A 25375-nucleotide genomic window follows, 5' to 3' on the forward strand; every position below is an offset into this window, starting at 1 on the left:
GGAGCCGCAAGACCCAGGGCTCGCCCCAGCCTGCACACCATCCAGAGCCTCCCAGGAGGCGGGCAGGGGTAGCTCCAGGTAGGAGGCCAGGGGCTGAAATGAAGACAAGGACCTGACAAGTTTAAAACATGTATTTAAAATACAATTTATAAAATGCTTAATCTGCCAACTCAGGAGCCCGCGGTGCGGGGTGGGGTGGGGGTAGGCAGCTGCCCGCATCACCAGCAGCAAAGACTGCGTGGGTGCGGCCCTCCCTCCCATTCCCTTCTGTTCAGACACCCAAGGGGCCCATGCGCTCCCCTGGGATCACACGACCAGAAAACAGGACCCTGGAGGTTTCTTGAGTCTCTGCTTACCAGGGAAGCTGGGTGCAGCCCTGCCGGCCCCTCCCTGAGCAGAGCACCCCCAGATGGGGCAGAGCAGGGTATGGCTGGGCAGGGCAGGGCTGGGTGAGGCAGGTGGGCTCTGGAAGGGGCTGATGGTAGCAGATAGGGTGTTGCCTCCTGCCTGCAGGTGGGGAGCACCCTCATTGAGTGGGCTGAGAAGGGTTGGTCACCAGGCCCGGCCCCCCAGCTCCTTTGGTTATAGGCTGACATCAGAGTAGTGGCTCATGGGAAGCGGGTAGCTGGAAGGTCTGAGGCCTGGCTCATGGGGTCCGGGGGGAGCTGGGGTGGGGGAGGGACAGTACCATGAAGGCAGATAAAGGGGCAGCAGCCTCAGGTTTCTGCCCCTCACCCCCCCAGGGATTTCCAAGCCAAAGCCTGCAACTTACTTAAAAAAAAAAAAAAAAAGGAAAAGGGAAAAAAGCACTTGAGGAAAGTCACGGACAACTCTACCAAAACAAAACAAAACCACGCAAGATCCAAACCGTTTTCCCATCTGCCCTCCCTCCTCCCCCCAACACAACACAGTTCCTTGTTTGCTTTCGTTAACATTTTGTCTGCCACCTCTCCTCCTGGGGAGCGGGTGTGACTGCTGGGGGTGGTGCCAGCACCCAGCGGGCAGAGCCCCATCTTTGGCCGGAGGGAGGTGGGAACACCAGTCCCCCAGTCCCTGCCACGTCCTCAACCTGAAGACACCTGCTGCCAGCCTTGCCGTGGCTCCCACGGGGGAGAGGGGCCAAGAACAGGTGTTCCCCAGGGCTGAGCAGTTGGCACTCCCGGCCTTCCCACATGGACTCCCCACTGCACCCTTCTCTCACTCAAAGGGCAGCCTCACCTTGGGCCAAAACCCACTACCACTTGAGGGCTAGACACAAGACATTCAGACCGTGGACACTCGGTCAGGGCAGTGGGACTGTATAAAGATTAGCAGCCAACTTTCCTCTCGCCCACTCCTGGAGGTAGCCGCCCGTCTTCCTGACTGAAGCCTTGTTCCAGCTCCATTCACGGGTAAGCCCGAGCTACGTACCTTCCTGTGCTAGGGACTGGCTGCTGACAACTGGCAGCTGGCCCTTCCTCCCGAGGGGAAGGTGTCGTGGGACGCGGCTCCGTGGGCCCAGCCTGGTATTCCTAGAGCCAGGTGAGCCCAAGGGGGGCGAAGCCCACCATTCCCAGCTTGCCACCTTGGCTACCAGGAACTGCCCAAAACTGCACCAACTGATCCAAAACCCATCTGTTGTTCGGGAGTTGGGAGGCTGGCAGGCTGGCTGAGGGATAAGGCGCAGTGCAACGCAAGAGACCAGGAGCCTGAGAGGGGTCAGGCTGCACGCACGGAGCTGTCCGGACAGCAGGCCTCCTAGCCTCTCCCACCTCAAGGAGCCGAAAAAAATGTTCCTAGGCTCCAGGGACAGAGAAATTGCCTTCACTCCAGGTCCTCGACGTGGGAAGAAGGCGTGTGGGGCAGCCGAGGCCTCTGGAGAATTCGTCTGCTGCCAACTTCCGCAACACAACGCAAAGATTTCCTTTCCCTGCTGTTCCGAATCAGCTGCTCCCGGGTACCGGCTTCACGAGAGAGAACGCCACGAGCCCCTAGGGTTTCAGCCCTGCTTGGGTGGGAAGATCTACCTACCTCCTACCCACGCCAGGAGCCCCAGAGGCAAACTGTGGTCTGTGCTGACAGCAAAACACTCAACAAGGCCACATCCCTGGCTTCTACCAGGAGGTATCTGCTCCCACACGCTCCCTGCTCTCGTCCAGGAGTAGCTGGCGGGAGCCCCCAGGGAGCACGGCCGAGTCCACTCGCGTCCCCTGCCTCTAGCGCACTAGAGGAGGGGCTCGCACCCTCCCCAGGGAGCACGGCCGGGTCCACTCGCGGCCCCTGCCTCTAGCGCTCTCCGAGCCTGTGGAGCTAGCCAGTCTCCAGGCAGGGCCTTGGCTGGGGAGGGAGGTAAAGGCATGGGGTGCTCGCCTGTCCTGAGGGCTGCAGAGCCCTGCCCCTTCTCTGGGTGGCAGTAGGAATACAGAAGCTAAGCTCACCAAAATCCTATTGGTTAATGTTTCCAGAGAATTTCCCAGAAACATTTTTAAGTAGACTACCAAACTACCCTTTCTCAATTAAAAATTCATTAAACCACTAAAACCCCTCCCATGCACTTTTCTTGCAAATCAGATATTTGTATTAAACAAACAAAAATAGGAAGAAAAAAAAAGAAAGGATATCTTCAAATGGAACTTACTTTTTAAGTGATGAAGACATGCACTTGGGGGTGGGTAAGCGGGAGTTCTCACTTGTGTTTTGAAATCCCAAATTAATGAGCATGATAAACTGTTATTGCTGGCACTGGCTTTACCCCAAGTGGCCAAGTGGCACTGTCTGACTCTCTGCTCTGAGTGCTTGGTGGGTCCCCCCGACCCTCCCCAGATCCCCACCCTCTTTCCCTTTCCATTGACTTGAGACAGCCCTTGTCGACGTGCCAATCACAGTGGGAAGGGGGGAAGGGGAGAGGTCACAGTGCATGGGGTTCAAGGTCACAGTGGGCGGAGCAAGGGGGATCACAGTGCAAGTAAGTCAGGTCGTTCCCTCTGCTCAAGTCCAGCTGTCTGCCACGGCAGTGCGACCCGTGGCGGACAACCCAGGAGGCGAAGACGGTGGCAGCGGCAGCATCCTTTCTCGCCTGCATTTATCTGCGCTGTTTGAAGCCTTGTGACCCATCAGGACCCAGAGGCTGCCTGATCACATTATTGGGCTGTCTGCTGTCTTCAGGCTGGGAGATCCTGGTCGGCCTGAAGGGAAGATCAGAGCAAGGCCTGAAGGAGGATACAAAAGGTCTCCCCAAATCGTAAACACCAACAGCGACTGTCAGCCGGCTCCTTCGGCAGGCAGACTCGGGGCTGCCCCAGCGGGGAGGTCCTCGCGGGCAGCCAGGGCTACAGCACTCTCCCCGGCATCCCACACCTGCTGGCAGGGGGGTGTTCAGGGGCCCACTCTGTCCAAAGGCTGTGCCCGTTCGCAGCACACCCTCCCCAGAACCACAAGGCACCGACTCTCCAGGGCGTCAGGCCCAGGGAAGGAGCCTCAACCAGGGGCTCGGCAGGGGGGCCCAGCACCGCCATCCCCGCCATCCCCACCATCCCCGCCCTTCCGCTGCTCTCCACACCGCGTGCTGACACTTGACTCACACTCTAGGGGGCTAAAAGAAATGAACTTTTTCCCTCTGGAGAAAGACTTGGAGAAGTAACACAAAGGACCTCCCTTCAAAACAACAAAGGGACAGCGGGAAAGCACACAGGTTCGCTTAAGCCCCAGAGAACACCAAGCCAAAGAAAGAAGCCCCTCAAAGCTTGAGCTGATTTTACCAAATGCTGCTGGAGAGAAAGTGACACAATAACCCAACTTCTAGCACTGCAGAGAAAACACCGCCAAGATTAGGAAATTCAGTGTGCAGTAGGCGACAGGAGGCGACACTCAGGCACCCCGCCAGCACTTCCCACTGGGCTGGGCACCTGCGCCGTCTGCTCATGGACTCACTGGCCTGCCCAGTGCGAGAAGGCAGGCGGTAGTCACCAGCCCATCTTCCAGATTGGGCCACGAGGAGTGGGAGGCAGTTCTCAGTGACGCGGAGGTGAGTGGCACGCTGACGCCAAGTCCCTCTAAGCAATGCTGCTGCCTGGTGCCCGCGAGGCTGCCAGCCGCCACCTCCTCAAAGCACCCCGTGGCTTTCAGAGCAGCAGACTGTGAGGGGGTCCCCGGGGGGCGGGGGTTGGCAGCTCGTGCTGCGACAGACCCTGTCCCAGTCCTGCCTGCGGCTCACTACACACAGCTGCCCCCTCAGCGGGCCCGGCAGCTACACTCACCTGTCGAGGATGGGCTTCTCCTGCTCCTCCTCGGGGCTGGCACTGCCCAGGATCCGCTTCCGGGCCTCGGCGTACTCTGCCTCCCGCTGTGCGAGCGACTTGACCGGAAGGGCTGGCCTGCTGGTGGAGTTGGGGCTGCTGACCACACCGTTGCTGGTGGGCCTCTTGAGGATGCGGATCTGTGGAGGGGGCCCCGTGGGAAGGCTATCGTCTTGAATCACAATGGGCACTTTGGGAGGAGATTTGGATTTCCTGCTGATGAAGAGCAAACACAGCTTCACCACTCCTGCCCCTCCATGCCCCGCCACGCCCCGCACCCCCCTCAGGGCTTCCCTTTCCTGATGCAGTTCACTAGCCTCTGGCCTCTGACCAGGCCTCACAACTCCCATGCTCCACGGAGCGTTTCTGCACACGGCAGGCAACCTTGCCACAGCTCCGCGGTCCCCAGGGACTGCGCTCACCTAACCCGGCCAGAGGGGCTGGAACGCCACCTGCCGCGCTCTGGGACTCGCATCCCCGTGCTGGTCACAGTCACTTCAACCACTGCTTGGTTTGGTCCCTGCCAGCAACACGCTCCATGTCTAGACTGCAGGGCTGCAGCAGAAGCCCAGCTGGCCTCCGCTCAGGTCAGCCCGGGTGTTCCCTCGCGCGTACTCGCGGCAGGCAGACACTGAGAGGAGCCCACGCCACGGAGCCTGCCCGGCATCAAGACAGGACTCAGCAGGCTGCCTCGGCCTTCCCTGAGCGCGCCCTGTGCCTCCCCGACAGCCACTCAGCTCTCCCAAGAGCTTGCGCAGAGGAGCCTCCCTCACCAGGCGCTCTGGCCTGCGGCACACGGCGGGGCTGGCGACAGACTGTCCTCGAAACAGCGCTTGGCAACGCTCACACCAGAAGCCTTGTCCAAGGCCGGTGGATGTGCACATCCAGGCGACGTGTCCTCAGGAGAGGTGGAGCCAAGGAAAAACCAAGAGGGGAAACAACACAGGCAAAGAAAGAAACAAAAAGCCGCAGGACATGAAAGGGGCCAGTGCGGAAAGACCAACTCACGACAACGCCAGGACCCGCCCCCAGCACTCCTGGCTCCTCTCCAGAACCAAACAGAACCACGGGGGGGGGGGCCCTCCCCCAGCACTCCTGGCTCCTCTCCAGAACCAACCAGAGCCACGCTGCTGGCGGGGGCAGGGGCCAGAGGAACTCAGCTGCTGCCAGGGGCAAGGGGATCGAGTGCTGGGTGGGAAAGGAGCAGGACGGGAAGGGGACTGTAACCAGGCGTCAGTGTGGTTGCTGGGATGAGCAGACAGACAGGGAGCCAGAAATCTGACCAAAGCGGCGGGGAGCCGGGCGAGCTGGCCAGGCAGCGCCCCGAGCTCCCTGGAGACGACTGCAGCCCACCAAGCACACCCAGAGGCCCCTCCTCCTTCCGCCACTTGTTCCCACACAAAGCCGACAAGTTCTCCAGGCCCGGAGAGAGCTGAAGTGACTTTTGCCTGCTCTGGAAACCCACTTCCTCTGCTGTGCAGGGAGGGAACAAAGCTAGCCTTAAAGATTCTTCGAGAATTTCCTAGCCTCTTTTCTTCCAGGATCCTCACAAGGTACCAAGGGCCCAGAGAAAACATCTGTCCAAACTCCTCTGGTCACACAGAAAGCACTGGTGCCCAGAGCGGGAACAGCGTGCCTGAGCCTCAGAGCCGCTGGCCTAAAACCCAAGTCCTCCGTCCTGTGACCTCCCACGTACCGTCAGACCGCGGGGCCCAGGAAGGGGGGAGGCGGGCAGCACCCCAACCTCACTCCCGAAGCCTCAAGCTACCTCATCCTGGTCTCCAGCTCAGAGAGAAGGGGTCACTGCCCAGGAGCCTGACCTGCTACACCCTGGGCCAGCTGGAGGATACCCCTGACTGCTCAGCTCTCGAGCGGCAGAGAGCGTGAGCCTCAGACCAGACAGGAGCCTTACCTCTCCTTTTGTGTGATCTTCAGTTTTTTTTCCAACCGTCTGTCTATTTCCTAGAGGAAAAAAATGTATATAAAAAGTGGAAAAAAATCTCTCTTGAATAAAAACTTACGTCTTTATTTTCCGAGCTAAAGGCAATGTCTCTCTAGCCAGGGACACAACTGTGTCCTACGAGGTGACGGATGTGGACCAGACTCTGGGGTTGGGACCTGACTCCCTCTGCGGGTCCACCTCCCTTCAACCCCATGGCTGACTTCACTGCTCCGCTGGGGTCACTGCACAACCCCCAGTCTGTTCTTCACAGAGCCACGCCAATCGGCTTTCTAAAGCGCAGTCTCATCACGTGCTTGCGCTGCGTGCAGCACCTGCCTGGATCGCCTGCTCCCGCTCCGCTGAACTTCTGAGACCCTCCCTGGCCACCCCTGAACCCAGCGTGCAGCTCCACCTGCTGCAGTGGCCCCTCTCTTCACAAACTCCCAGCTCGACGCCTCCAGCTCCTTGGTGACACATGTTTCAGGATTTCATTTCCTATTTTCTTCCGGTTTGGATCTGAACGCTCTGCGACCAGCACCCAGCACTAGGTTTAGAGCAGAGCAGAGGCCGTGCGTCCACGCGGACCCCGGGGATCTGGAGCCGAGGCGGCACAACAGGACGCCCAGGTCCCGACAAACGCAATGCCACCACTTCAGAGAAGCAAAGCCAAGACGACGTTGAGGAGGAACAGAAGACGGGAACCCACCAGCACATTCGGGCCCCGACCTCCCCCCAGCAGCCAGAGCCCCTGCGAGTCTGAGTCCTCAGGGCCCTGCACTAGGAATCCCACGCACAAGCGAGCGCCCCTACACTGGACAGGGAAGTGGGGAGAGGCTATGAGAAGGCAAAGCACGAATGTCCAGGCTCCGTGCCCACCCCACGCTTTTTCTCAAAACGTCCCGTTTACTGAGGGCAAGACCATCTGGCTACTCGAGAAGGGAGAAGACGCACGCCAAATCCTGTGTCTGGAGAGGAGACGGCAGCACCGGGTTCCCCAGAGGCGACTCTGCCCCCGGGGGCACGAGGTGGTGGTGTCACTCCCGGGGAGGATGCTGTGGGCACCTGCTGCCGGACACGGTCTGGGAGGGACATCTGGGCCACACATCCCACAACGTCTGGACAGCCCAGCAACAAAGACTCAACCAGCCTCCCAGGTCAACAGTGTCAAGGCTGAGAAACCCTGATTTTCAAAGTAGTTGCAACACAAGAATCCCCGCTGTGCCGTTCCCCATGAGTGCCGTCCTGGGAGTCCTGGGAGTCCTGGGAGCGGCCGCCTCCACGGCTGATGGGTGAGCTCCAGCTGCTCAGTTCCTCCCGATTCAGCTGAGCTACTGACTACAGAGGGAACTAAGATTTAGTCCTTCTAGGAAATTAATCAGTTTATCACTACGAAGTGATCTTCTTGGCCTTAAAAAGCACCATTTACTAGCAATAAAGCTAGGCCAGCCTTCAAGGTCAGTATTACCTGGAAGGTTTCCTCGCCCTTCTTGCCCCTACTTGTATCTCTTGCAAATATGAAGGCAGATTTAAATCCAGCCCAACGCGGACTGGTTCTGACTGGTGCCGAGCACAGGTGGGGAACCTGTTCTCTGCCAAGGGCTGTTTGAGTATTTAAAACATCATTCATGGGTCAAACAAAAATAGAAACTTAAAAATCAGCCTGCTACAGATTTACTGAATTTCGAGTCCTGCCTGCAGTTGCCTTCGCAGAGCCAGACCAAACAATTTTGTGGGCTTTAAAAAAAAAAGAAGGTTTTTTCTCTTTTTTTACAGGCAGAGTGGACAGTGAGAGAGAGAGACAGAGAGAAAGGTCTTCCTTTTACCGTTGGTTCACCCTCCAATGGCCGCCATGGCTGGCGCACCGTGCTGTTATGAAGCCAGGAGCCAGGTGCTTCCTCCTGGTCTCCCATGTGGGTGCAGGGCCCAAGGACTTGGGCCATCCTCCACTGCACTCCCGGGCCACAGCAGAGAGCTGGCCTGGAAGAGGGGCAACCGGGACAGAATCCGGCGCCCCGACCGGGACTAGAACCTGGGGTGCTAGCGCCGCAGGTGGAGGATTAGCCTAGTGAGCCGCTGCGGCACCAGCCGGATTTTTTTTTTTTTTTTTTTTTTTTAATTTGAAAGGCAGAGTTGGGGACAGGGGGATGTCTTCCATCCACTTCCATTCACTCCCCAAATGGCCACATTGGCCAGGGCTGAAGCTAGGAGCCCAGAGCTGCTTCTGGGTCTCCCACGTGGGTGCAAGGACCCAAGCATCTGGGTCATCTTCCGTTGCTTTCCCAGGCGCATTAACAGAGAGCTGGATTGGAAGTGGAGCAGCTGGATTGGAAGTGGAGCAGCCAGGTCTCAAACGGGCACCCATACAGGATGCTGACTGTGCAGGTGGAGGCTTGTCCTGCTGTGCCACCATGCCAGCCCCTTTCGTGGGCCTTACATAGCCCATGGGCTGGGCTGGACGTACCCCACCCAGCTGACAGTGCATTTAAGCAAGCACAACAGACTATTCTGAGGGCACCATCAAGTCTCTGGAGGAAGGAGGAAGATAGTCAAACCAAAACCTCTCACTCCAGCGTGGAGCACACATATAGTGCCCAATGAATGTTCAGTGACAAATGGCGAAGGTTTCCTGTGAACTGACAAGTGCAAACTCAGAGAACTGATGCCCACTGCCCAGTGTGCACCAGAACTCCATTAATTCTGTAAACATCAGTGTTAACCGCCCACGTAAATGGTATCCCTCACATCAGTCTGAAAGGCCTATCAAAGAGTTCTACACTGTCCCACCTTGCTCCAATCTGAACGTGAGCTTGCCACTCACGCAAGGCTTACCATCTGTGGGGCTGAGATGCCCTGAACAGAGATTTGGGTGTCTGCACTGGCCAGCCAGGAAACACCGAGGGGGCTGCAAAGCCCCAACAGTGTGTGCCTGGGTCAACGCTGCGGCGTAGTAGGCTGAGCCTCTGCCTGTGGTGCCAGCATCGCAGTTTGAGTCCCGGCTGCTCCACTTCCAATCCAGCTCTCTGCTTTGGCCTGGGAAAGCAGGGAAGATGGCCCAAGTCCTTGGGCCCCTGCACCCGTGTGGGAGACCAGAAGAAGCTCCTGGCTCCTGGCTCCTAGCAGCTCCAGCCGTTGCAGCCATCTGGGGAGTAAACCATCAGATGGAGGACCTCTCTCTCTCTCTCTCTGCCTCTCCTCTCTCTGTGTAACTCTGACTTTCAAATAAATAAATAAATCTTTAAAAAAAAAAAAAAAAAAGACATTATGGGCCACATCCGGCTAAATGTGTCTCTATCCCCGAACTAGCACGTGCAGCACACCTGGCACAGACACCCCAGGTTTTGGAGGAATGCCTTACTTCAAGGTACACCACTGGGAAAAGCCACTGGGTGACAGTGTCCTCTCCCCCACTCCACACTGCTCCCCGGCACTCCCGTAACGGGAACACCCATCCAACGGCATCACATCAGACAAGGTGGCTGTATCGGAGCTGGGGGGGGGGGGGGGAGTGTTCCTCAGATGACAGTGGGGACATAAACCCCAGCAGCTCTGGTGAAAAGCAGGTGCCGGATGGCCAGCTGGACACCAATGTGCTCACAGCCTCCACACAGGAGAGGGGGCGCTCTGCCAGCAGCTGGAGGCACTGCACCCCACCCTGCAGTCTGCAGGCACCAGGAGCTCCTCGTCCTCTGCTTGGACAAGGCCCTGCAATCAATCTGCTGGGGACAAAGTCTGGGGACTTCGTGTTCTCAGTCCAAATGCTCCTGCAGGGTATGTTACAAGGAGAACGTGTGTTTCCTCCAGAGACGCACCAGCCCCGTGGTACTGAACAGGCCTCAGTAGTGCGAGGAATCATGCGTTACAGTTCCCTGTCTATCAGGATGCACAGGACCTGCTGGCTCCCGAGTCAGACCTTGAGGAAGAGCCCGTAAGCTCCACGACTGCCCTGAATGGGCACGGTGGCGACTGGTTTGGTTTCCTACAGCGTCTCCTCCCTGAAAGGTTCTTCACTTTTTCCAAGAAGCACCAAGCAGACTCTAGAAGATGACAGTAGTGGGGTGGCCTCCTTTCACTGGATCCAAATTACAATCAAAAGATCAGCATCACAGGGCCAGCGTTGCCGCTCAGCGGGTTAAGCTGCTGCTTCCATTGTCATCATCCCGTATCGGAGCGACAGCTTGAGTCCTGGCTGCACCATTGCAATCCAACTGCCTGCTAATGTGCTTGGGAAAGCAGCAGCACTTGGGCCCCTTTAACACACAGAGGAGACTGGGGTGGTGTTCCAGGCTCCTGGCTTCAGCCTTGACTAGCCCTGTTGTGGCCATTTTGGGAGTGAACCAATGGAGGGAAGATCTCTCTCTCTGCCTTTGTCACTCTTTCAATTAAAAAAAAAAAAAAAACAGATAAATTTTTTTTAAAAATCTGTATTACTTGCTCTGGGGGCTACACCCCTACATACAGCTTGGCCACAGAGAACAAGACAAGCCAGGATAGAGTAGAGGTGGGAAGTCACAAAGAAGCATCATGGGGAGGGAGGCGGCTCTGGGCAGGGCTGGTCCTTTTGGGGCGGTGAGAGAGAGGCCACAGCGTGAGGTGAGCAGAGCCAGACACCGACACCCACCAGTTCCGCTGCCTGAGACGTGCACCTGACCAGCCGCTCACACCCTTGGCCTTGCAAGGCTGTGTGACCTCTGGCAGAGCTGGGGGCGGAAACATGGGGGTGTGACGGGGATAAGATCGCTCCAAGCAGCAGGGCGGGGAAGGGGCGCCGCCAGCAGCCTGCTCTGTGACACAGGAACAGGAGGCAGGATGGGGATGCCCCTTCGCAGTGAGGCAAATTACAAAGGCAAGCTCGCTCCTGTACCACGACACGGGAGAAACCAGCAGGCTCCTGCAGGCCCTGGTGTGCGGCACAGCAGGTGCGGCACCATGGCTGCTGCACTTCCTCAGTAGTGGATCCTCAAGAAACAGACTGCACGGGGTCCACTCCGGAGAGAGAACACCCCGGGACAGAGCCAGAGACGCTGAACCCCCAGAGATGGGGCAGAGGATTCCAAATCCTCACCTGTTACTCTAGGGGGGGTCCCGCCCTTTCTGGTGCCTAACCTGCTGCTACCTGCTCCCCAGAGGCCTCCCTCACACACACCTCAGTTCCCAGCCGAAGGGGCAAGCTGTCCTGCCCCCCCACAGCTTCCGCCCTCTTACAAGCAGACAACTCCTGAGAAGTCAGGTGATCTTGTGTTACATGGAGGGTGCAAAAGACACTCCTACTTCCAGGCTCTGGATTAGGAAACACACTCTTTCTACTGGCAAGGAGTTACTACTTTTCTCAAGTACTTTGCCTTTCCCTTTGTTAGTTTCCATTTCTTCTCTAATTAAAGGAAACACATTAAAGGAAATCATGGCCCACGGAACCCTCTGGTCCTGTCCAGCATCCTGAACTGGGGAGCACAAGTCTCCAGTGAACACGAGGGCGTCTGGACAAGAGACGGGAATGCTGGGGTACAACAACTGGGTTTCCTGGGAACCATTTTAGGAAAACAGCGAAGACAGCTGCTGAGAAGGAGCAGGCAGGACGGCCTTCCAGCACATTCCGGCCCTGAGCTCCCGCCACGGCAGCCAGTGGCCATGCCAAGCCTAATCGCCTCAAGCCCTGGGCAGCACACTGGGACCTGTGTCCTCTGGCCACAGCACGGCGCCTTATGCCTCCCCTACCACCAATCTAGATAGAATTCTGGTTCTTCCCGTGAGGGCTCGATTCCACTTAGGAATGAAGCCAACGAATTCACAGGTAGGACCAATCCACAATAGCAAAATCCAGTTTGAAATTATCAAAATCTCTGTCCCTTACAGCACATCATTAGCCAGTGCCTGTCCAGATGTGCATCTAGAGAGCTCGCCGGCTGACAGCCACATCTGGCAGAGTTTTCAGCCCTACCTTGTTTCTCTGTCCTTTCCTGACAGGGCTGCCCATCTCCAATGCGTAGTCCATCTCCACCTCATAGCCCAGAGGGAAGCTCCCAAATCCTGTCACCTCAGGTCCTCAGGTTCAACAAATTAACTTTGAGCAAACACAATCAGTCAAAAACAGGCAGGATGCAGACGTTGAGATAAGATCTATGGGACACAGCCAGGCATTAATTCATTAATTTGTCTTTTTAATGCAGGCTGTTTAGTTTGTTTTCAGGTTCCATTTCCCAGAAGACAGCCCTCCTTCCTCTGCGGCTCCCACACTGCGGGGAAACAGTCCACTCCAGTTAAGTGGGTCACTGCAGGCACAGGACAGTTCTGAAATCCCTGTCCAAGTCAAGGCGTCGTCATGGTGTTGAGTCCGCTCTCCTTCGCTGCACTATGACCAAAAATGCTGGAGACAAGTATTTACGAATAACCCACTGTGAGGCGGGAGATGTGCTAGGTGCTACCCAGGCAGATACAGTGACCACAGTGATAGGGGAGGGGAGAGGGGAGGGGGTAAGTCCTGGAAAGCTGCAGGGTCATAAAGGACACGCAGTTTAAGAAAAGAAAAGGTGGAGGGAAGACGCCAGGGAGAAAGACAATGAAAATACGAACAAAGTAAAAAGATCCTGGGGCCGGTGCTGTGGCGTAGCGGGTAAAGCCACTGCCTGTAGTGCCGGCGTCCCATGTGGGCGCTGGTTCAAGTCCTGGCTGCTCCCTTTCCAATTCGGCTTTCTGCTGTGGCCTGGGAAAGCAGTGGAAGATGATCCAAGTGTTTGGGCCCCGGCACCCACGTCGGAGAGCTGGAAGAAGCTCCTGGCTCCTGGCTTCGGATCAGCCCAGCTCCAGCCACTGTGGTCATTTGGGGAGTGAACCAGCAGATGGAAGACGTCTCTCTGACTCTCGCCCTCTGTCTCTAACTCTACCTCTCAAATAAGTAAATAAATAAATCTTAAAAACAACAACAACAACAACATAAGACATAAGACATCCACCTAATGCGACAATGCTAAAAAAATTGACTTAGACCAAATGACAAATATTAAAAAAAAAAAAAAAAGATCCTGCCTAGATAGAGGTTAAACTCTAGAAGGGTATCTTAATGAACTCATCTCTTGTCTAAATCCAATTCCGGAAAACCATCTGAGATTACTTGATCCACAGGAAAATTAGCTGTAATTCCTAGGACCAAGATACGAACTTGAGGAAACCAAGTGTGCCAGAAAACCACGGAGGATGGTGGTGGTGGTGGTGGTGGTGGGGGTGGGGGTGGTGGTGGGGGGGTGGTGTGTTGCAGACCAAACCTGTGAGGCAAGATCACCTCTGGCTGCTCTGCCCCGGCTCACTCTCCCTGCAGCCCTCCTCTGCGCTGGCTCCACTGTGCTGTGGCTGTGGCAGCCACTATCCCGTGCGGGCACTTCCCACACAGCCAGGCTGAACTGAGATGCGCCTTGCCAAATGCAAAACACAGTGTAAAAAGAGGGTCAAATATCTCACAAATTTTATGAATTTTTTAATTCAAGAGGCAGAGAGAAAAAAACCAGACAGAGCTCCCATGTGCTGATTCACTCCATCCAGGTGCCCCCATGGGTAGCAGGGACCCAACCACCTGAGCCATCACCCACTGCTCCCAGAGTGCACATTACCGGGAGCAGAGCTGGGACTAAACCAGGCACTCCAGAATGGAAAGTGGGTGCGCCCAACTGCAGCCTAACCACAAGGCCAAAGGCCCACCTTCATTCACATATTTCAAACTTAACTATGTGCTGAAATTACACAAATTTGGATATATCAAATCAAGTTTAGGATATTAAAATTAATTTCACTGGTTCCTGTGTATTTTAAAATGTGTCTTCTAGAAAATACAAAATCGGGGCCACTGCTGTGGCTTAGTAGGCTAAGCCTCTGCCTGTTGACACTGGCATCCCACATGGATGCTGGTTTTGTCCCTGCTGCTCCACTTCCCATCCAGCTCTCTGCCTATGGCTTGGGAAAGCAGTAGAAGATGGCCCAAGTGCTTGGGCCCCTGAGCCCATGTGGGAGACCTGGAAGAAGCTCCTGACTCCTGGCTTCAGAACAGCCCAGCTCTGGCTGCTGCAGCCATTTGGGTAGCAAACTACTGGATGAAGACCATTCTATCTCTCCCTCACTCTGTAACTCTCTCTCAAATAAATAAAATCTAAAAAAAGTACAAAATCATTTATGTGGCTTGTGTTGTACCTTCTGTTGGAGAACACTGCTTCAGAGTCTAACTTTAGAATAAGATGTGTTCAGGGCTGGCAATGTGATGCGAGTTAAGACCACCACCTGTGATGCCAGCATCCCATATCAGAGTGCTGGTTCAAGTCCCAGCTGCTCTGCTAACTGTCTGCTAATGCGCCTGGGAAGGCAGTGAAAAAGATGGCCCAAGCACTTGGGCCCCTGCCCCCCACCCATGTGGGAGAACAGGATGGAGTTCCTGGCTTCAGTGTGCCATCTGAGGAGTGAACGGGGGGTTGGAAGATCTCTCCCTGTGTGCCACTCCACTCTCAAATTAATAAATCTTTAAAACAAAGAATAAGATGTGTTCCTGCTGTTTAATCTTGCAACAACTGAGTACTCCAAGGACCCAAGCTGCACACTGTTTTTTTTTCTTAATTTCTATTTCATCTACTTGAAAGAGGGGTAGAGAGAGAAGTCTTCCATCCACTGTTCACTACAAAAGCCAGGGCTGGGCCAGGGTGAAGCCAGGAGCCAAGAACTCCATCTGGATCTCCCACACGGGTGGCAGGGACCCAAGCACTTGAGTCACCAGCCGATGCCTTCCCAGGGGTATTAGCAGGAGGCTGGATAGGAAGTGGAACAGGTAGGCCTGGCAGTGGAGCTTCTGGCAATGCGGAATGCACTCCAATATGGGATGCAGAGGAGTCCCAAGCAGTAGCTTAACCTGTGCCACAAAGCCTGTAGCAAGCAGACTCCCTGAGCACACAGCAGTAGCAAACCAGAGAGAGCTGATTTCCAACGCCCAGATCTTCAAGCTGTGAAGTACCCAAAAGGAACTAATTCTTCAGCAGAAACCAGCCCCAGAATGTAGATGAACCCCAGGCCTGAGAGCCTGGGAACTTTGTAAATCCCATCTTGAAACAATGTGTATCATTTTGCCTGGAGCTTCTTCAAAGGGTCTCCAAGTGAGAGGTAATCCACACATCTCTTTATCTTAACCCATTAAGTCCCAAGTTTTCAATTCTGCGAATTTTTTTTTAAATATTCATTTATCTGTTTTTTTGAAAGTCAGAGATACACAGAGAGAAGGGGAGACTGATTTCCTGTCTGCTGGTTCACTCCCCAAGTGGCTGCATGGCCAAGGCTGGGCCAAGCCCAAGCCAGAAGCTTCTTCCGGGTCTCCTTCATGGGTGCAGGGGCCCAAGCACTTGGGCCATCATCTGCTGCCTTCCCAAGCGCATTAGCGGGGAGCTGGATCAGAAGTGGAACAGCCATGACTTGAACCAGTGCCCATAGGGGATGCCAGCTCTGCAGGCAGAGGCTTAACCTCACATGCCACTGTGCTGGCCCCGATTCTGTGCATATTTCAACAAAGCTGACACAGGTACAAAGTCACCATAAGTGCAATATTTATTGCTCAATTTAAGTTTTCATAGGTGTCCTAGGTATAAGACAATGAGACTTAACGGGTTAACATAAAGGGCCAGGCAGGGGCATGGTGAGGAGCCCTGCCCTAGAAATCAAACAGGGTGAAGTCTCATGGGGCACCCACCGTCTCCAGGCCTTTTATTGCTTCTTCCTTCCGGTTTTCACACAACACTAAATGATGCCACTTTAGAAGGAAGAGCAGGTTAGTCCCCAGGAGCAGAAAGAGACCTCCACCCATCTCAGGAGAGTGGGTGGGGACGACGTCCTTGCATGCACGGCAGTGGCGCCCTGCTGCGGACCTGCCTCTGAAGGAGGCTTTACACAGTGCTCCACTGACTCTCACCACCAGGCAAGCAAGTTCTATCCATCCCACTTCCCCCACGAGGAGAAAGACACAGAGAGGAGGCTGTGACTCTCCCCAGTCAGACCCCCTACTCAAACCCACCCTGCACACCGCTCTCACCGCCGCCACCCACGGGAAAAGCGGGATGTTTACTCTCTTACCTCGGATAAGACAGCAAGGCTCCGCTCCCAACAGAAACACCAGACAACGGGACAGATTCACCGTCACCGGCCCCCGCCACCAGATTTTATTCTGCCACTCAAGGGCACTCTCACCAAAGGCCAGTTAGAAAGGGCAGCACTCCGCAGAGCCTCCAGGCCAGCTGGCTAAAGCCGGCGGAAAGGAACACAGGAGATAAAGCAGGGGTGGCAGGGGACGGCAGCCAAGCCCCGGAAAGACACTCAAACTCAGTATCTAAGAGCTCCTTCTCCCACCCGGCCACAGGTGAGCTGCCAATCCGATGACAGCTTCAGCAAGCACCTCACTCGCACGTGCGGCGCGTAGCTTTACAGCCAAGGGCGGTATTAGCCATTTGGCTCTTCAGCACCAAGTTCAAGCATCTGAGTCAGCTCACGGAGGCTAGGGAAGCCCAGGCCCACACCAGGTGAAAACAGATACAACACGTCAAAGGAAGGAGCAGCTAGTTAACTACCCAGGGAGCAGCAAGTGCGAACCGTCCCAACAGAACCGTTCCTGAGAGTGGGGGCGGGACGGGGTCCACTCCACGCTGCACTCCGGGAGGAGAATAACTAGCACCTTCAGGAGTCTCCAATAACCAAGGTCAAAAGGCACCGCAGGAGCCCTCTACCCCTATCTCAGAGCCTTTCCAAAGGGGACTGGAGGACTTGGGCCCACAAGCCGACAGGCTGCCTCATGGCGAGCTGGACCACTGGGCAGCAGATGGAACTGGCGGCCGCAGCCAAGGTCAGGGCCCGAGGGCCGAGGATCTGGTTCCCAAGGTCGATGACAGCACTGACCTCTCCGGCTTCCAGCATCAACTGCCCTTTCACACAACCTCACGTAGCCACCCCGCCCCCCAAGAATGCAACTGTCACTGTACATGTTTATTATTCCTTCCAGAAAGGAATGACTGTTATTTCCTGCGTTCCTTTTACAAGGGAAAGCCGCACTGCTAGGGACATGTTGAGGTATCTTAGCCTCAGCGGACAAGAGTCTTCATCTACATACAGACTGCTGTTAGATGTGTTCCGCATTCCAGGGTGACCGTCTCTAACCTTAAGCCCACCACCATCGTGGTGCAGACTGGATGTTCAGGGGAGGCTGCCGGCAGAGGCTAACAGGCAGAAGCCCCTTGGAAGAGAAACCTCTGGGGTGCATTGGCCACAGGCTTACATAGCTAAATTCAACCTTCTCCTAGGAAACCAGTAAGTCAGTAGTTGTTCTCAAAGAAACAAATTTCTACTCCTGTGGGGAAAGCGTGCAGGAAAGAGCCCCTACCCCCGTGGAGGCCAGCTTCCAGATATAGCCAGAAACTGGTGCTGGCTGCACGGGCCCACGTGGCAGAGGTGGAAACTGGACGGAAGGACTGGCCACGAGACCGTCTCTGCGTCATCAGATGGACACAGGAGCCTTTCCCCGTACAGGATTTCACCGAAAGCTTTAGAAAGACGGACTCATTCTCTTCTGTCGCAGAAGACAAAACAAGAAACTCTGACTGCCTGAGTTTCCAGCTCATGGCAACCATGGCAGCTCTCTGGGACACCAGAGCATGCTGGGAACAGGCCCGCACGCAGCCTGGGCACAGAGCTGAGAAGTCACTAGTGAAAAGCTCATTATCCTCGCTCTTTGAAATCACAGTAAAACAGATCCTTGTCCCAGGGACACAGTGCTCAGCAGGACCGTGCACAAGCTGGCCGAAGGCCGCAGAGAGAGCAGCAGTCCCCAGGGATGGACGAGCCGGGGCCCCTTCTGGCGTGGAGTACCTGTGCTTTCCGCGATTCCACACCACTCCAGCCGAGGGCACAAATTCCACAAGGACAGCGGCCACAGGATGCACTGCAGACCCCAAAGGGAGGTGGCAGTCAGCTTTGGGGAGGAAGGCTCTTCTCAAAAGAAACAAAGTCAATCAGAGTTCTCATTTCCTTATTTAAAATCTACCTCTGTCACTCCTTTGCTAAAAGAATAAACAAGCCAACCCCAGATAAACAAAAAAAAGAGAATTCAAAGCTGGGCTCCGCTTTCAGGACAAAGTTCAAGCTTCGAAGACCAAGCGCAAGGAGGCCCTTCCCAGCGTGGCCCCTGCATGCCCTCCACTCAGCCCTGCCAACCCCTCCTCTGAGCAGGAGGCAATCCTTGTAGCATCACACCTCTCTCTGTGCACCTGCACGCCCCGCGCTCCAGCACCCACCCTCTCGGACTTGTTTGGATCAGCCAGTCCTTGAAATCTTAACTTGGGCATCCTCTCAACACCTTCTCTGATCCCAGCCGTGTTTGCCTCTTCTCCACAGTGTTGCCCCACCAGTCTGACTCCTCCACTGGCCTGGGCCTCAATGCCTAGCACACAATTGGTGCCCAAAGTTCACTAACACCTTCCTAGGGCCTTACACACCACCCAGCATCACAGGGTTGTGTTTGGAAGATTGGCTCATGTGAGTAGAAAGTAAATACAAAACTGAATTCTTGGGGCAGGCGCTATGGTGCAGAGGGTTAACGCCCTGGCCTGAAGCACCAGCATCCAATATGGATGGCGGTTCAAGTCCCAGCTGCTCCTCTTCTGATACAGCTCTTTGCATGTGGGAGACATGGAAGAGGCTCCTGTATCCTGGCTTCAGATCAGCATAGCTCCGGCCATTGCGGCCAATTGGAGAGTGAACCATCGGATGAAAGACCTCTCTCTCTCTCTCTCTGCCTCTCCTCTCTCTGTGTAACTCTTTCAAATAAATAAATAAATCTTTAAAAAAAAAAACCTGAATTCTTGGGGCCAGTGTTATGGTGCTGCCATCCCTTACGGGCACTGGTTCTAGTCCTGGCTGCTCCACTTCTGATCTAGCTCCCTACTATTGCCTGGGAAAGCAGTGGAGGATGGCCCAAGTGTTTGGGCCCGTGTACCCACGTGGGAGACCCGGAAGAAGTTCCTGGCCCCTGGCTTTTGATTGGCCAGCTTGGCCATTGCGGCCATTTGGGGAGTGAACCAGTGGACAAGAAGACCCCTCTCTCTGCCTCTTCTTCTCTGTATCTATAACTCTCAAATAAATAGATCTTAAAAAAAAAAGAAAAAAAAAGAAAGAAAAACTGAATTCTTGGGGCCAGTGCTTGGTGTAGTAGGTTAAGCCTCCACGGGCAGTATCCCATACAGGTGCCAGTTTGAGTCTTGGCTACTCCACTTTTGATCCAGTGCCCTGCTAATGCACCTGGGAAAAGCAGTGGAAGAAGGCCCAAGTGCTTGGGCCCCTGTCCTCATGTGGGAGACCAGGAAGAAGCTCTTCACTCTGGCTCTGGCCTGGCTCAGCCTAGGCCATTATGGCCATTTAGGGAGCGAAACAGAAGATGGAAGATATCTCTCCCTCCACCCCCCCCCCCCTTTGGATCTCTGCCTTTCAAATAAATACAATCTTAAAACAAAACAAAACACTGAATTCTTAGTCCAGAAGACCAACCATCCTTTAACTTAGGACGCACTTTCTCCCCATCAGCTATGTGACTTGATCTTGAGAAAAAGAACAAAGCGACACTTTTGAGAGGCAGTGGAGTCAGGGGTGGCCCAGGCTTTGCAAACAGTCATCAGCCCAGGTCCACACGTGCGTCACCTGCCTCTCCAGCAGGGCAAGCGCATCACCAGTGGCCGGCCTGGGCCGCCTTTCATCGGAGGACAACTGGTGAACACACACCAGCTCTACACTAGCCAACACTGATCAGACTGGAGCTGACACTTTCTGGAGCAAAAAGATGTCTCCAAACACAAAAGGCTCCATCTGTCCCTTGAGATTTGCTTACGATAAAGGACACAACTTAAGGCTAAGCCAACATTAGCACAATTCTTTATTTTTCTCTCTCCCAAAGGCAGGATATTTTAAAAGAACTATCTCCTTGGTGAAATGCAAATCACCGTTCCTGAACTGTCCCTTGACTGTGGATGTTAACCCCTTGGGAGCAAACAGGAAAAAGAATAATTTTATAGTTGATTGTTTACTGTACTAGCTAATGCCAAAACCAGCCTATTTAGATTATTTGAAGTATCTTTCAAAGTCAGTTTTTTCCTGAATAACATGACTCAACACTGGGCATTCTGAAAAAACACAGGAAACAAGGACCTCAGAAGCCTGCTGGGAGAGCTGGAGGGGAGGGATCACTTTTTGAATCAAGCAACCCCCCTCCGCCAGTCTTTTCTCCACGAGATTTGGCTTGGAGGTGGAAGTGGGCGACCCTTGAGCTGCCTGCATTTGAGAGACCATAAAACTGGCTGACACGTGGAGTCACTTCCTCCCTTCCCCTCTGGGCCCCTTCTCCAAAAGTGTGCATATCTGCAAGATTCTTTGTGAAATTTGAAAGGAAATCAAATCTAAGGCTTCAAATATGAGCCCAAAGCAAGTGTATTAACAACGAAAGCTAATGCCCAATTCCGAAGTCTGCCCCCAGGTTTCCAGGTAGGGAGTCAGCTTCCCACGGACTCTCGGTGTGACCCTCCGCAAGACGGCTCCCATCTATAAAGGGAGGGCAGTGCCTCAACAAGTTGTTCCCAGGATTCAATTAAATACGACACATAAGGGAACCTGAATCAGGCAGTGCCACTCCGTTCTCCGCCCCAGCACGTCCCAAGGACGGCAGCGGCATACTGGACCAACACCAGAAAGACCTCGGCTGCATCTGGCTGCATCTGGCTGCACGGGCGCCGGCGTGGCTGATCTCTGCGCAGCCTTCCCACCCTGAAACACGAAAGCGAACCCGCGCCTGCGTCGCGCCTCCGTCCTGTTCCTTTCATTTCTCTCTCTCTTTGGCACGAGACTCTCCTGTTCCTCTGAAACCAGTAAGGAAAACCAAGAAAGGGCGAAGATACCCAAGAAACCTATGTGGGTCACAAACCGTGGGCCACGCTTTTTCGGCAGGGGCGGCCCGCGGGGCGTCGGGTGACTTAGCCCCCCTGGCACAGGGCCCAGCACCCCGCGGCCCCGGCGCTGTCTGGACGCACACGACACCTGCCCCTCCCGCGGAAAGCTCTAACTTCGCCCCAAGCCACAAGTCCAGGAGCCGGTCCTCCCCTGCGCGAAGTGGAAAAACATAAACGACCGTGACAGAAACGCTGAACCAGCGGAAAAAACCTTGAAGCCAAGTTTCGACATTCCGGCGGACAGGCGGGCAGGCGCCCACCGCCGCCCGGGCACCCACACGGACCTCCACGGTGGGCGTCCCCGAGGCAGCACCGCAGCCACCAGCGCGAGCGCACGCAGAGGTCTCGCGCCCACTCTCCCGGCGTCAGCCTCGGACCAGACCCGACACCAGCCCAACAGCACTGCATCCACCTTCCCTGCCGCTCCCGGAGGCGAACAGGAACTCCAAAATAGGTCGAACGGCCGCCTTCCCCCCTCCCCTCCCGGGAAGGCGGCCCCTTCCCACCTCGCACCCCTCCCCAACCCCGGCCGGGGGTCCCCGGGACAGGGGCTGCCCGCAGGGCCCCCGGGGATCCGCCGTGCGCGGACTCCGAGCAAAAGCGAAAGAGAAAAAGCCCAGACTCGCCCACCGTGGCGGGGGATTTCAGCAGTGTGGCGCGGATCCGAGAGGACCCGGTTTCCCGCCCCCAGCCCCCGGCTGCGCCCCCGGCCGCCTCCAGGTCTGGCCAGGCCGCCCACCCCAACATGGGAGCCCCTCCTCGTCAGAGCACATGAACTTTAAAATGGTGCCCCGGCCGCGGGGGGGCCCGACGGGAAAGCACGGGCCCCCGGGGCCCAGGGCGGGCGAGCGGGCGCGGGGGCCACGAAAGCAGGCCCCGGTGCCGGGTGGGGCTCCCCGGGTGACGCGCACGCTGGGGGCTGGGGCGGAGGCAGGCGCACCGGGCAAAGGTGAGGGAGGAATTGGAACGCGGCCCCTTTAAGAGGCCTTCGCGGCGCTCAGGAACCGGGGGCCTCTCCTCCACCCCCGGCCCGGCGCAGGGGGCCCTTCCTGGGGGAGAATCATCCCCAGACCCACTCCCCGGAGGCTTCCCTCACGCCAGGTCCCGCCCGGCCCTGCCCCGGGGCGGCGGCTCCTCCTTACCCCGCTGTCTGCCGCCTCCTCCCAGCTCTCAGCGACCTCCTCATCTTCCATCTTACTCGCCGCTTTCCCTCCTCCCCCACCCCTCCCCGCGCCTGCGCCCTGAAGCGCGCCGCCGTCGCGGGCGCGGGCACGCAAGGCTTTCCTCAATGGACCCCGCCCCCTGCCTTACCCGGAAGCGGCCCCGGGCACTGGCCCACGAGTACCGGGGCTGCCATCTTGGAAGAGGGCGGGGAAGCTCGGAAGCTGCCATCTTTCTTAAGGGTAATGCGTTCTCGCTTTTACGGAGTTGGGAGTCCCAGGCGCCGTCTGTAGTCCGGAAAGTGAATTCTTTGGAACCATCTTTGCTACGGGCAGGCAATTACTGACAATTCTTGTTTTTTAAAATGAGTCGTTGTTTTCCCAAACTGCAGATGGTCGTTTCTTCAGAACTCTGAAAACATTTTTATACCTCAGCAAATGATGAAAAATACCTGTTGATGCATAAAACCGCTCACCATTTCTGTCTGATGGGGTGAAAATGGTCGCAGGATTTCCTGCTTGTAAAGCAATAGTTGAATCATTTATTATCGTTACTTTGTATCACTCACTGCAATGTAAAACTGCTACAGTTAGTTGACATTATTGCACCTGAACTGGGACAACCAATGGGAGTCCCAGCTGCTACAGTTCTCCTGGATCTCAGCAGTTTCTATGAAATTATGCATGTGGTGTAGCGCTGTGATGTAGCAGGTGAAGCCGCCACTTGTAGTGCTGGCATCCCATACAAACACTGGTTCAAGTCCCGGCTGCTCCACTTCCAGCTCTCTGCTAATGTGCCTGGGAAAGCAGTGGAAGACGGCCCAAGTCCTTGGGCCCCTGCACCCAAATGGGAGACCCGGAATAAGCTCCTGGCTCCTGGCTTTGGCCTGGCCCCATCCCGGCTGTTGGAGCCCTTTGGAGAGTGAATCAGCGGATGGACAATCTCTGTAAAACCATTAAAGTTAAAGACTGTCAAAGGTCAACTTCAGGTGCTTCCAATTTCAACAAGTTGCCTCATCTTACGCAAGTTTCTAAAGATTTCTGTATCTCAGTTGCCCTAAGAGTTAAAGACAGAGATGGTATTTGTAGCTATTTCAAAGGTACACTGTAAGGATTAAATGAATTACTCTGCCGAATAGCCTAGAATCCGTCTGACCCCTGGTAAAAGTTCTAAAGGGTTAGCTGTTATCATCATGGGGGTTTTCTTGCCTGCACGAGGACTATTTATAAACATATTTCACCTCTCTAGTCATTCTTTCTTTCCCAAAACACCAAAGCAAAAGGGGGAAAAAGCAAACACTCACACTGACACGGTCCTGTAGTCCTCTCGGTATTAAAAACACATCATTCATTAGTGTTACATGTTAGATGCGATAATCAGTTTATCCAACATGGAGTGTGTCTTGCTCATGTTTCTAGCATACCGTTAATCTTTCTGAAGTGACCACTTCCTGCTGTGACAATTTGCAATTTGTATGGCTAATGATTATTATGAATTCCAAGCATGTGTCCAATGTGACTGGTCTTTATTTAGAAGTTAAAGTGGCAAGTTGGCTAATCTTCTGCTCTCTTGACTTCCTGTTTCTGAAATACAGTGTTTGTCCACTTTTCTTACCTAGATGTTTGTGGAGGAAACCACTCCCTGTATGCTGAAGATCCCCAGAGTTGATTGCCAGCCCTGGACCAGCCTGGCGTGTCCAGTTCACGTGGCTAGGCTTTCACTGGCATCTCCACGTGGACATCCCATGAGCAGCTCAATTCTGTTAACTACTAATTCTGTTAACTGCTTCACCATCTTCAAGGAGAAGATTTTGTTTTAGTCGCTCTCTGAGACTATGCATTTATTCTCCTATGAACCCATTCATTGAAGTGAATTATTCTGACTGAGTCTTGCTGGGTGAAATTGTTGGATGTTGACCTAAACCTTATTTCTGAGGTCTGAGTCGTTTTTTTCCAAATATAAGACGCCCGGTAGTTCAGGCTGTGTAGTTACACCTGCTACCAGCAGAGGGAGATCGTTTCTTTCCAATTTTGCTTTCTGACAAGGAGCCTCAACAAAGGCGTTGTTAGTTAAGAGTTTCTTGGACAGAATTTTCAAAGACCAGAACATCAGCGATCTTGGAAGGCATTTGAGGCTGCTTCAGAGGGAATAACTTTTCTTTCACCAAGTGGGCAATCAGGAGACCAGCCCTGATTAATGAGACAGCATCTGTCACGGAGCCAGTTCCTCTCTCTCTGTTTCCCCTTCTATAAAGTGCGGGATAGGACGAGTGAGCACCAAAATTTAGGATGTAGTGGCAGTTTCTCTCTCCAAGGGAAGAGCCATCAACAGGTGTTGGCAAGGACCGTAAAGCAGGAGCCTCTGCGTCCTGTGAGCTGTGGTACAGGCCCTGTACTCATTTGGTTCATGTGTTAGGAGCTCACAGGGGAGGGGCCTGCATCATGGCACAGCCTGGTTCGCTGTCAGTGTCCTGTGGCACCTTGGGCATCCTGTACTAGAGCACCAGTTCTAGCCCAGGCTGCTTGGTTCTGACCCAGTTCCCTGCTTATGGGCCTGGGAAGCGGTGGATGATGGCTCCGGTACTTGGGCCCCTGCCACGCCCATGGAAACCAAAGTGGAGTTCCTGGCTCCTGCCTTCATCCTGGCCCAGAGCTGGCTGTTGCTGCCATTCAGGGAATGAACCAGCTGATGGAACATCTTTGTCTCTCCCTCTATCTCGGTCACTGTGCATTTCAAATAAATAAAGCAAATCTTTTTTTCTAAGATTTATTTATTTTATTTGAAAGTCAGAGTTACACAGAGAGAGGAGAGGCAGAGAGAGAGAGAGGTCTTCCATTTAATGGTTCACTCCCCAATCGGCCACAATGGCTGGAGCTGTGCTGATCTGAAGCCAGGAGCCAGGAGCTTCTTCTGGGTCTCCCACGCGGGTACAGGGGCCCAAGGACTTGGGCCATTTTCTACTGCTTTCCCAGGCCATAGCAGAGAGCTGGATTGGAAGTGGAGCAGCC

The 25375-nt window shown here is 54.8% G+C and overlaps 1 protein-coding gene and 1 long non-coding RNA gene across 27 annotated transcripts; one reads left to right on the forward strand and one right to left on the reverse strand.

Moving 5' to 3' along the window:
* Window positions 1-115: 115 nt before the first annotated feature.
* SZRD1 (SUZ RNA binding domain containing 1) lies at window positions 116-22494 on the reverse strand. Of its 26 annotated transcripts, none has more exons than XM_051836569.3 (6): window positions 22349-22426; window positions 18085-18157; window positions 6187-6236; window positions 5048-5172; window positions 4236-4490; window positions 116-3164 (listed from the first exon to the last, which is right to left on the reverse strand). In XM_051836569.3, exons 1-6 carry the CDS (start codon window positions 22397-22399, stop codon window positions 3062-3064), a joined length of 657 nt encoding a protein of 218 aa, XP_051692529.1. In that variant the 5' UTR covers window positions 22400-22426; the 3' UTR covers window positions 116-3061. The 26 variants fall into 26 exon arrangements, with proteins under 26 accessions (XP_051692529.1, XP_051692526.1, XP_051692536.1 ...); XM_051836566.3 differs by lacking the exon at window positions 22349-22426 and adding an exon at window positions 21491-21624 and having other exon boundaries at window positions 18085-18204; XM_089301445.1 differs by lacking the exon at window positions 18085-18157 and adding an exon at window positions 4697-4794 and having other exon boundaries at window positions 2602-3188; window positions 22349-22414.
* Window positions 21528-24294, forward strand: LOC138850723 (uncharacterized). The gene is made up of 2 exons (XR_016211267.1): window positions 21528-21660; window positions 23986-24294. It is a non-coding gene; the product is annotated as an uncharacterized LOC138850723 (long non-coding RNA).
* The last annotated feature ends 1081 nt before the right edge of the window (window positions 24295-25375 follow it).

The sequence above is a fragment of the Oryctolagus cuniculus genome, chromosome 7, assembly GCF_051225735.1.
Source record: "Oryctolagus cuniculus isolate XC-2025 breed Fujian yellow rabbit chromosome 7, ASM5122573v1, whole genome shotgun sequence".
Lineage (NCBI taxonomy): Eukaryota > Metazoa > Chordata > Mammalia > Lagomorpha > Leporidae > Oryctolagus > Oryctolagus cuniculus.

Coding starts and splice junctions, on each gene's coding strand:
- SZRD1 (XM_089301440.1), bottom strand. CDS start 21,614: ATGCAGTGCTGTTGGGCTGGTGTCGGGTCTGGTCCGAGGCTGACGCCG. Junction 18,205..21,490: donor CGGGGACGCCCACCGTGGAG/GTCCGTGTGGGT, acceptor TCTTTTGAGAAG/AGCCTTCCTCCCCAAAGCTG. Junction 3,189..4,235: donor GAGAAGCCCATCCTCGACAG/GTGAGTGTAGCT, acceptor ATCCTCCTTCAG/GCCTTGCTCTGATCTTCCCT.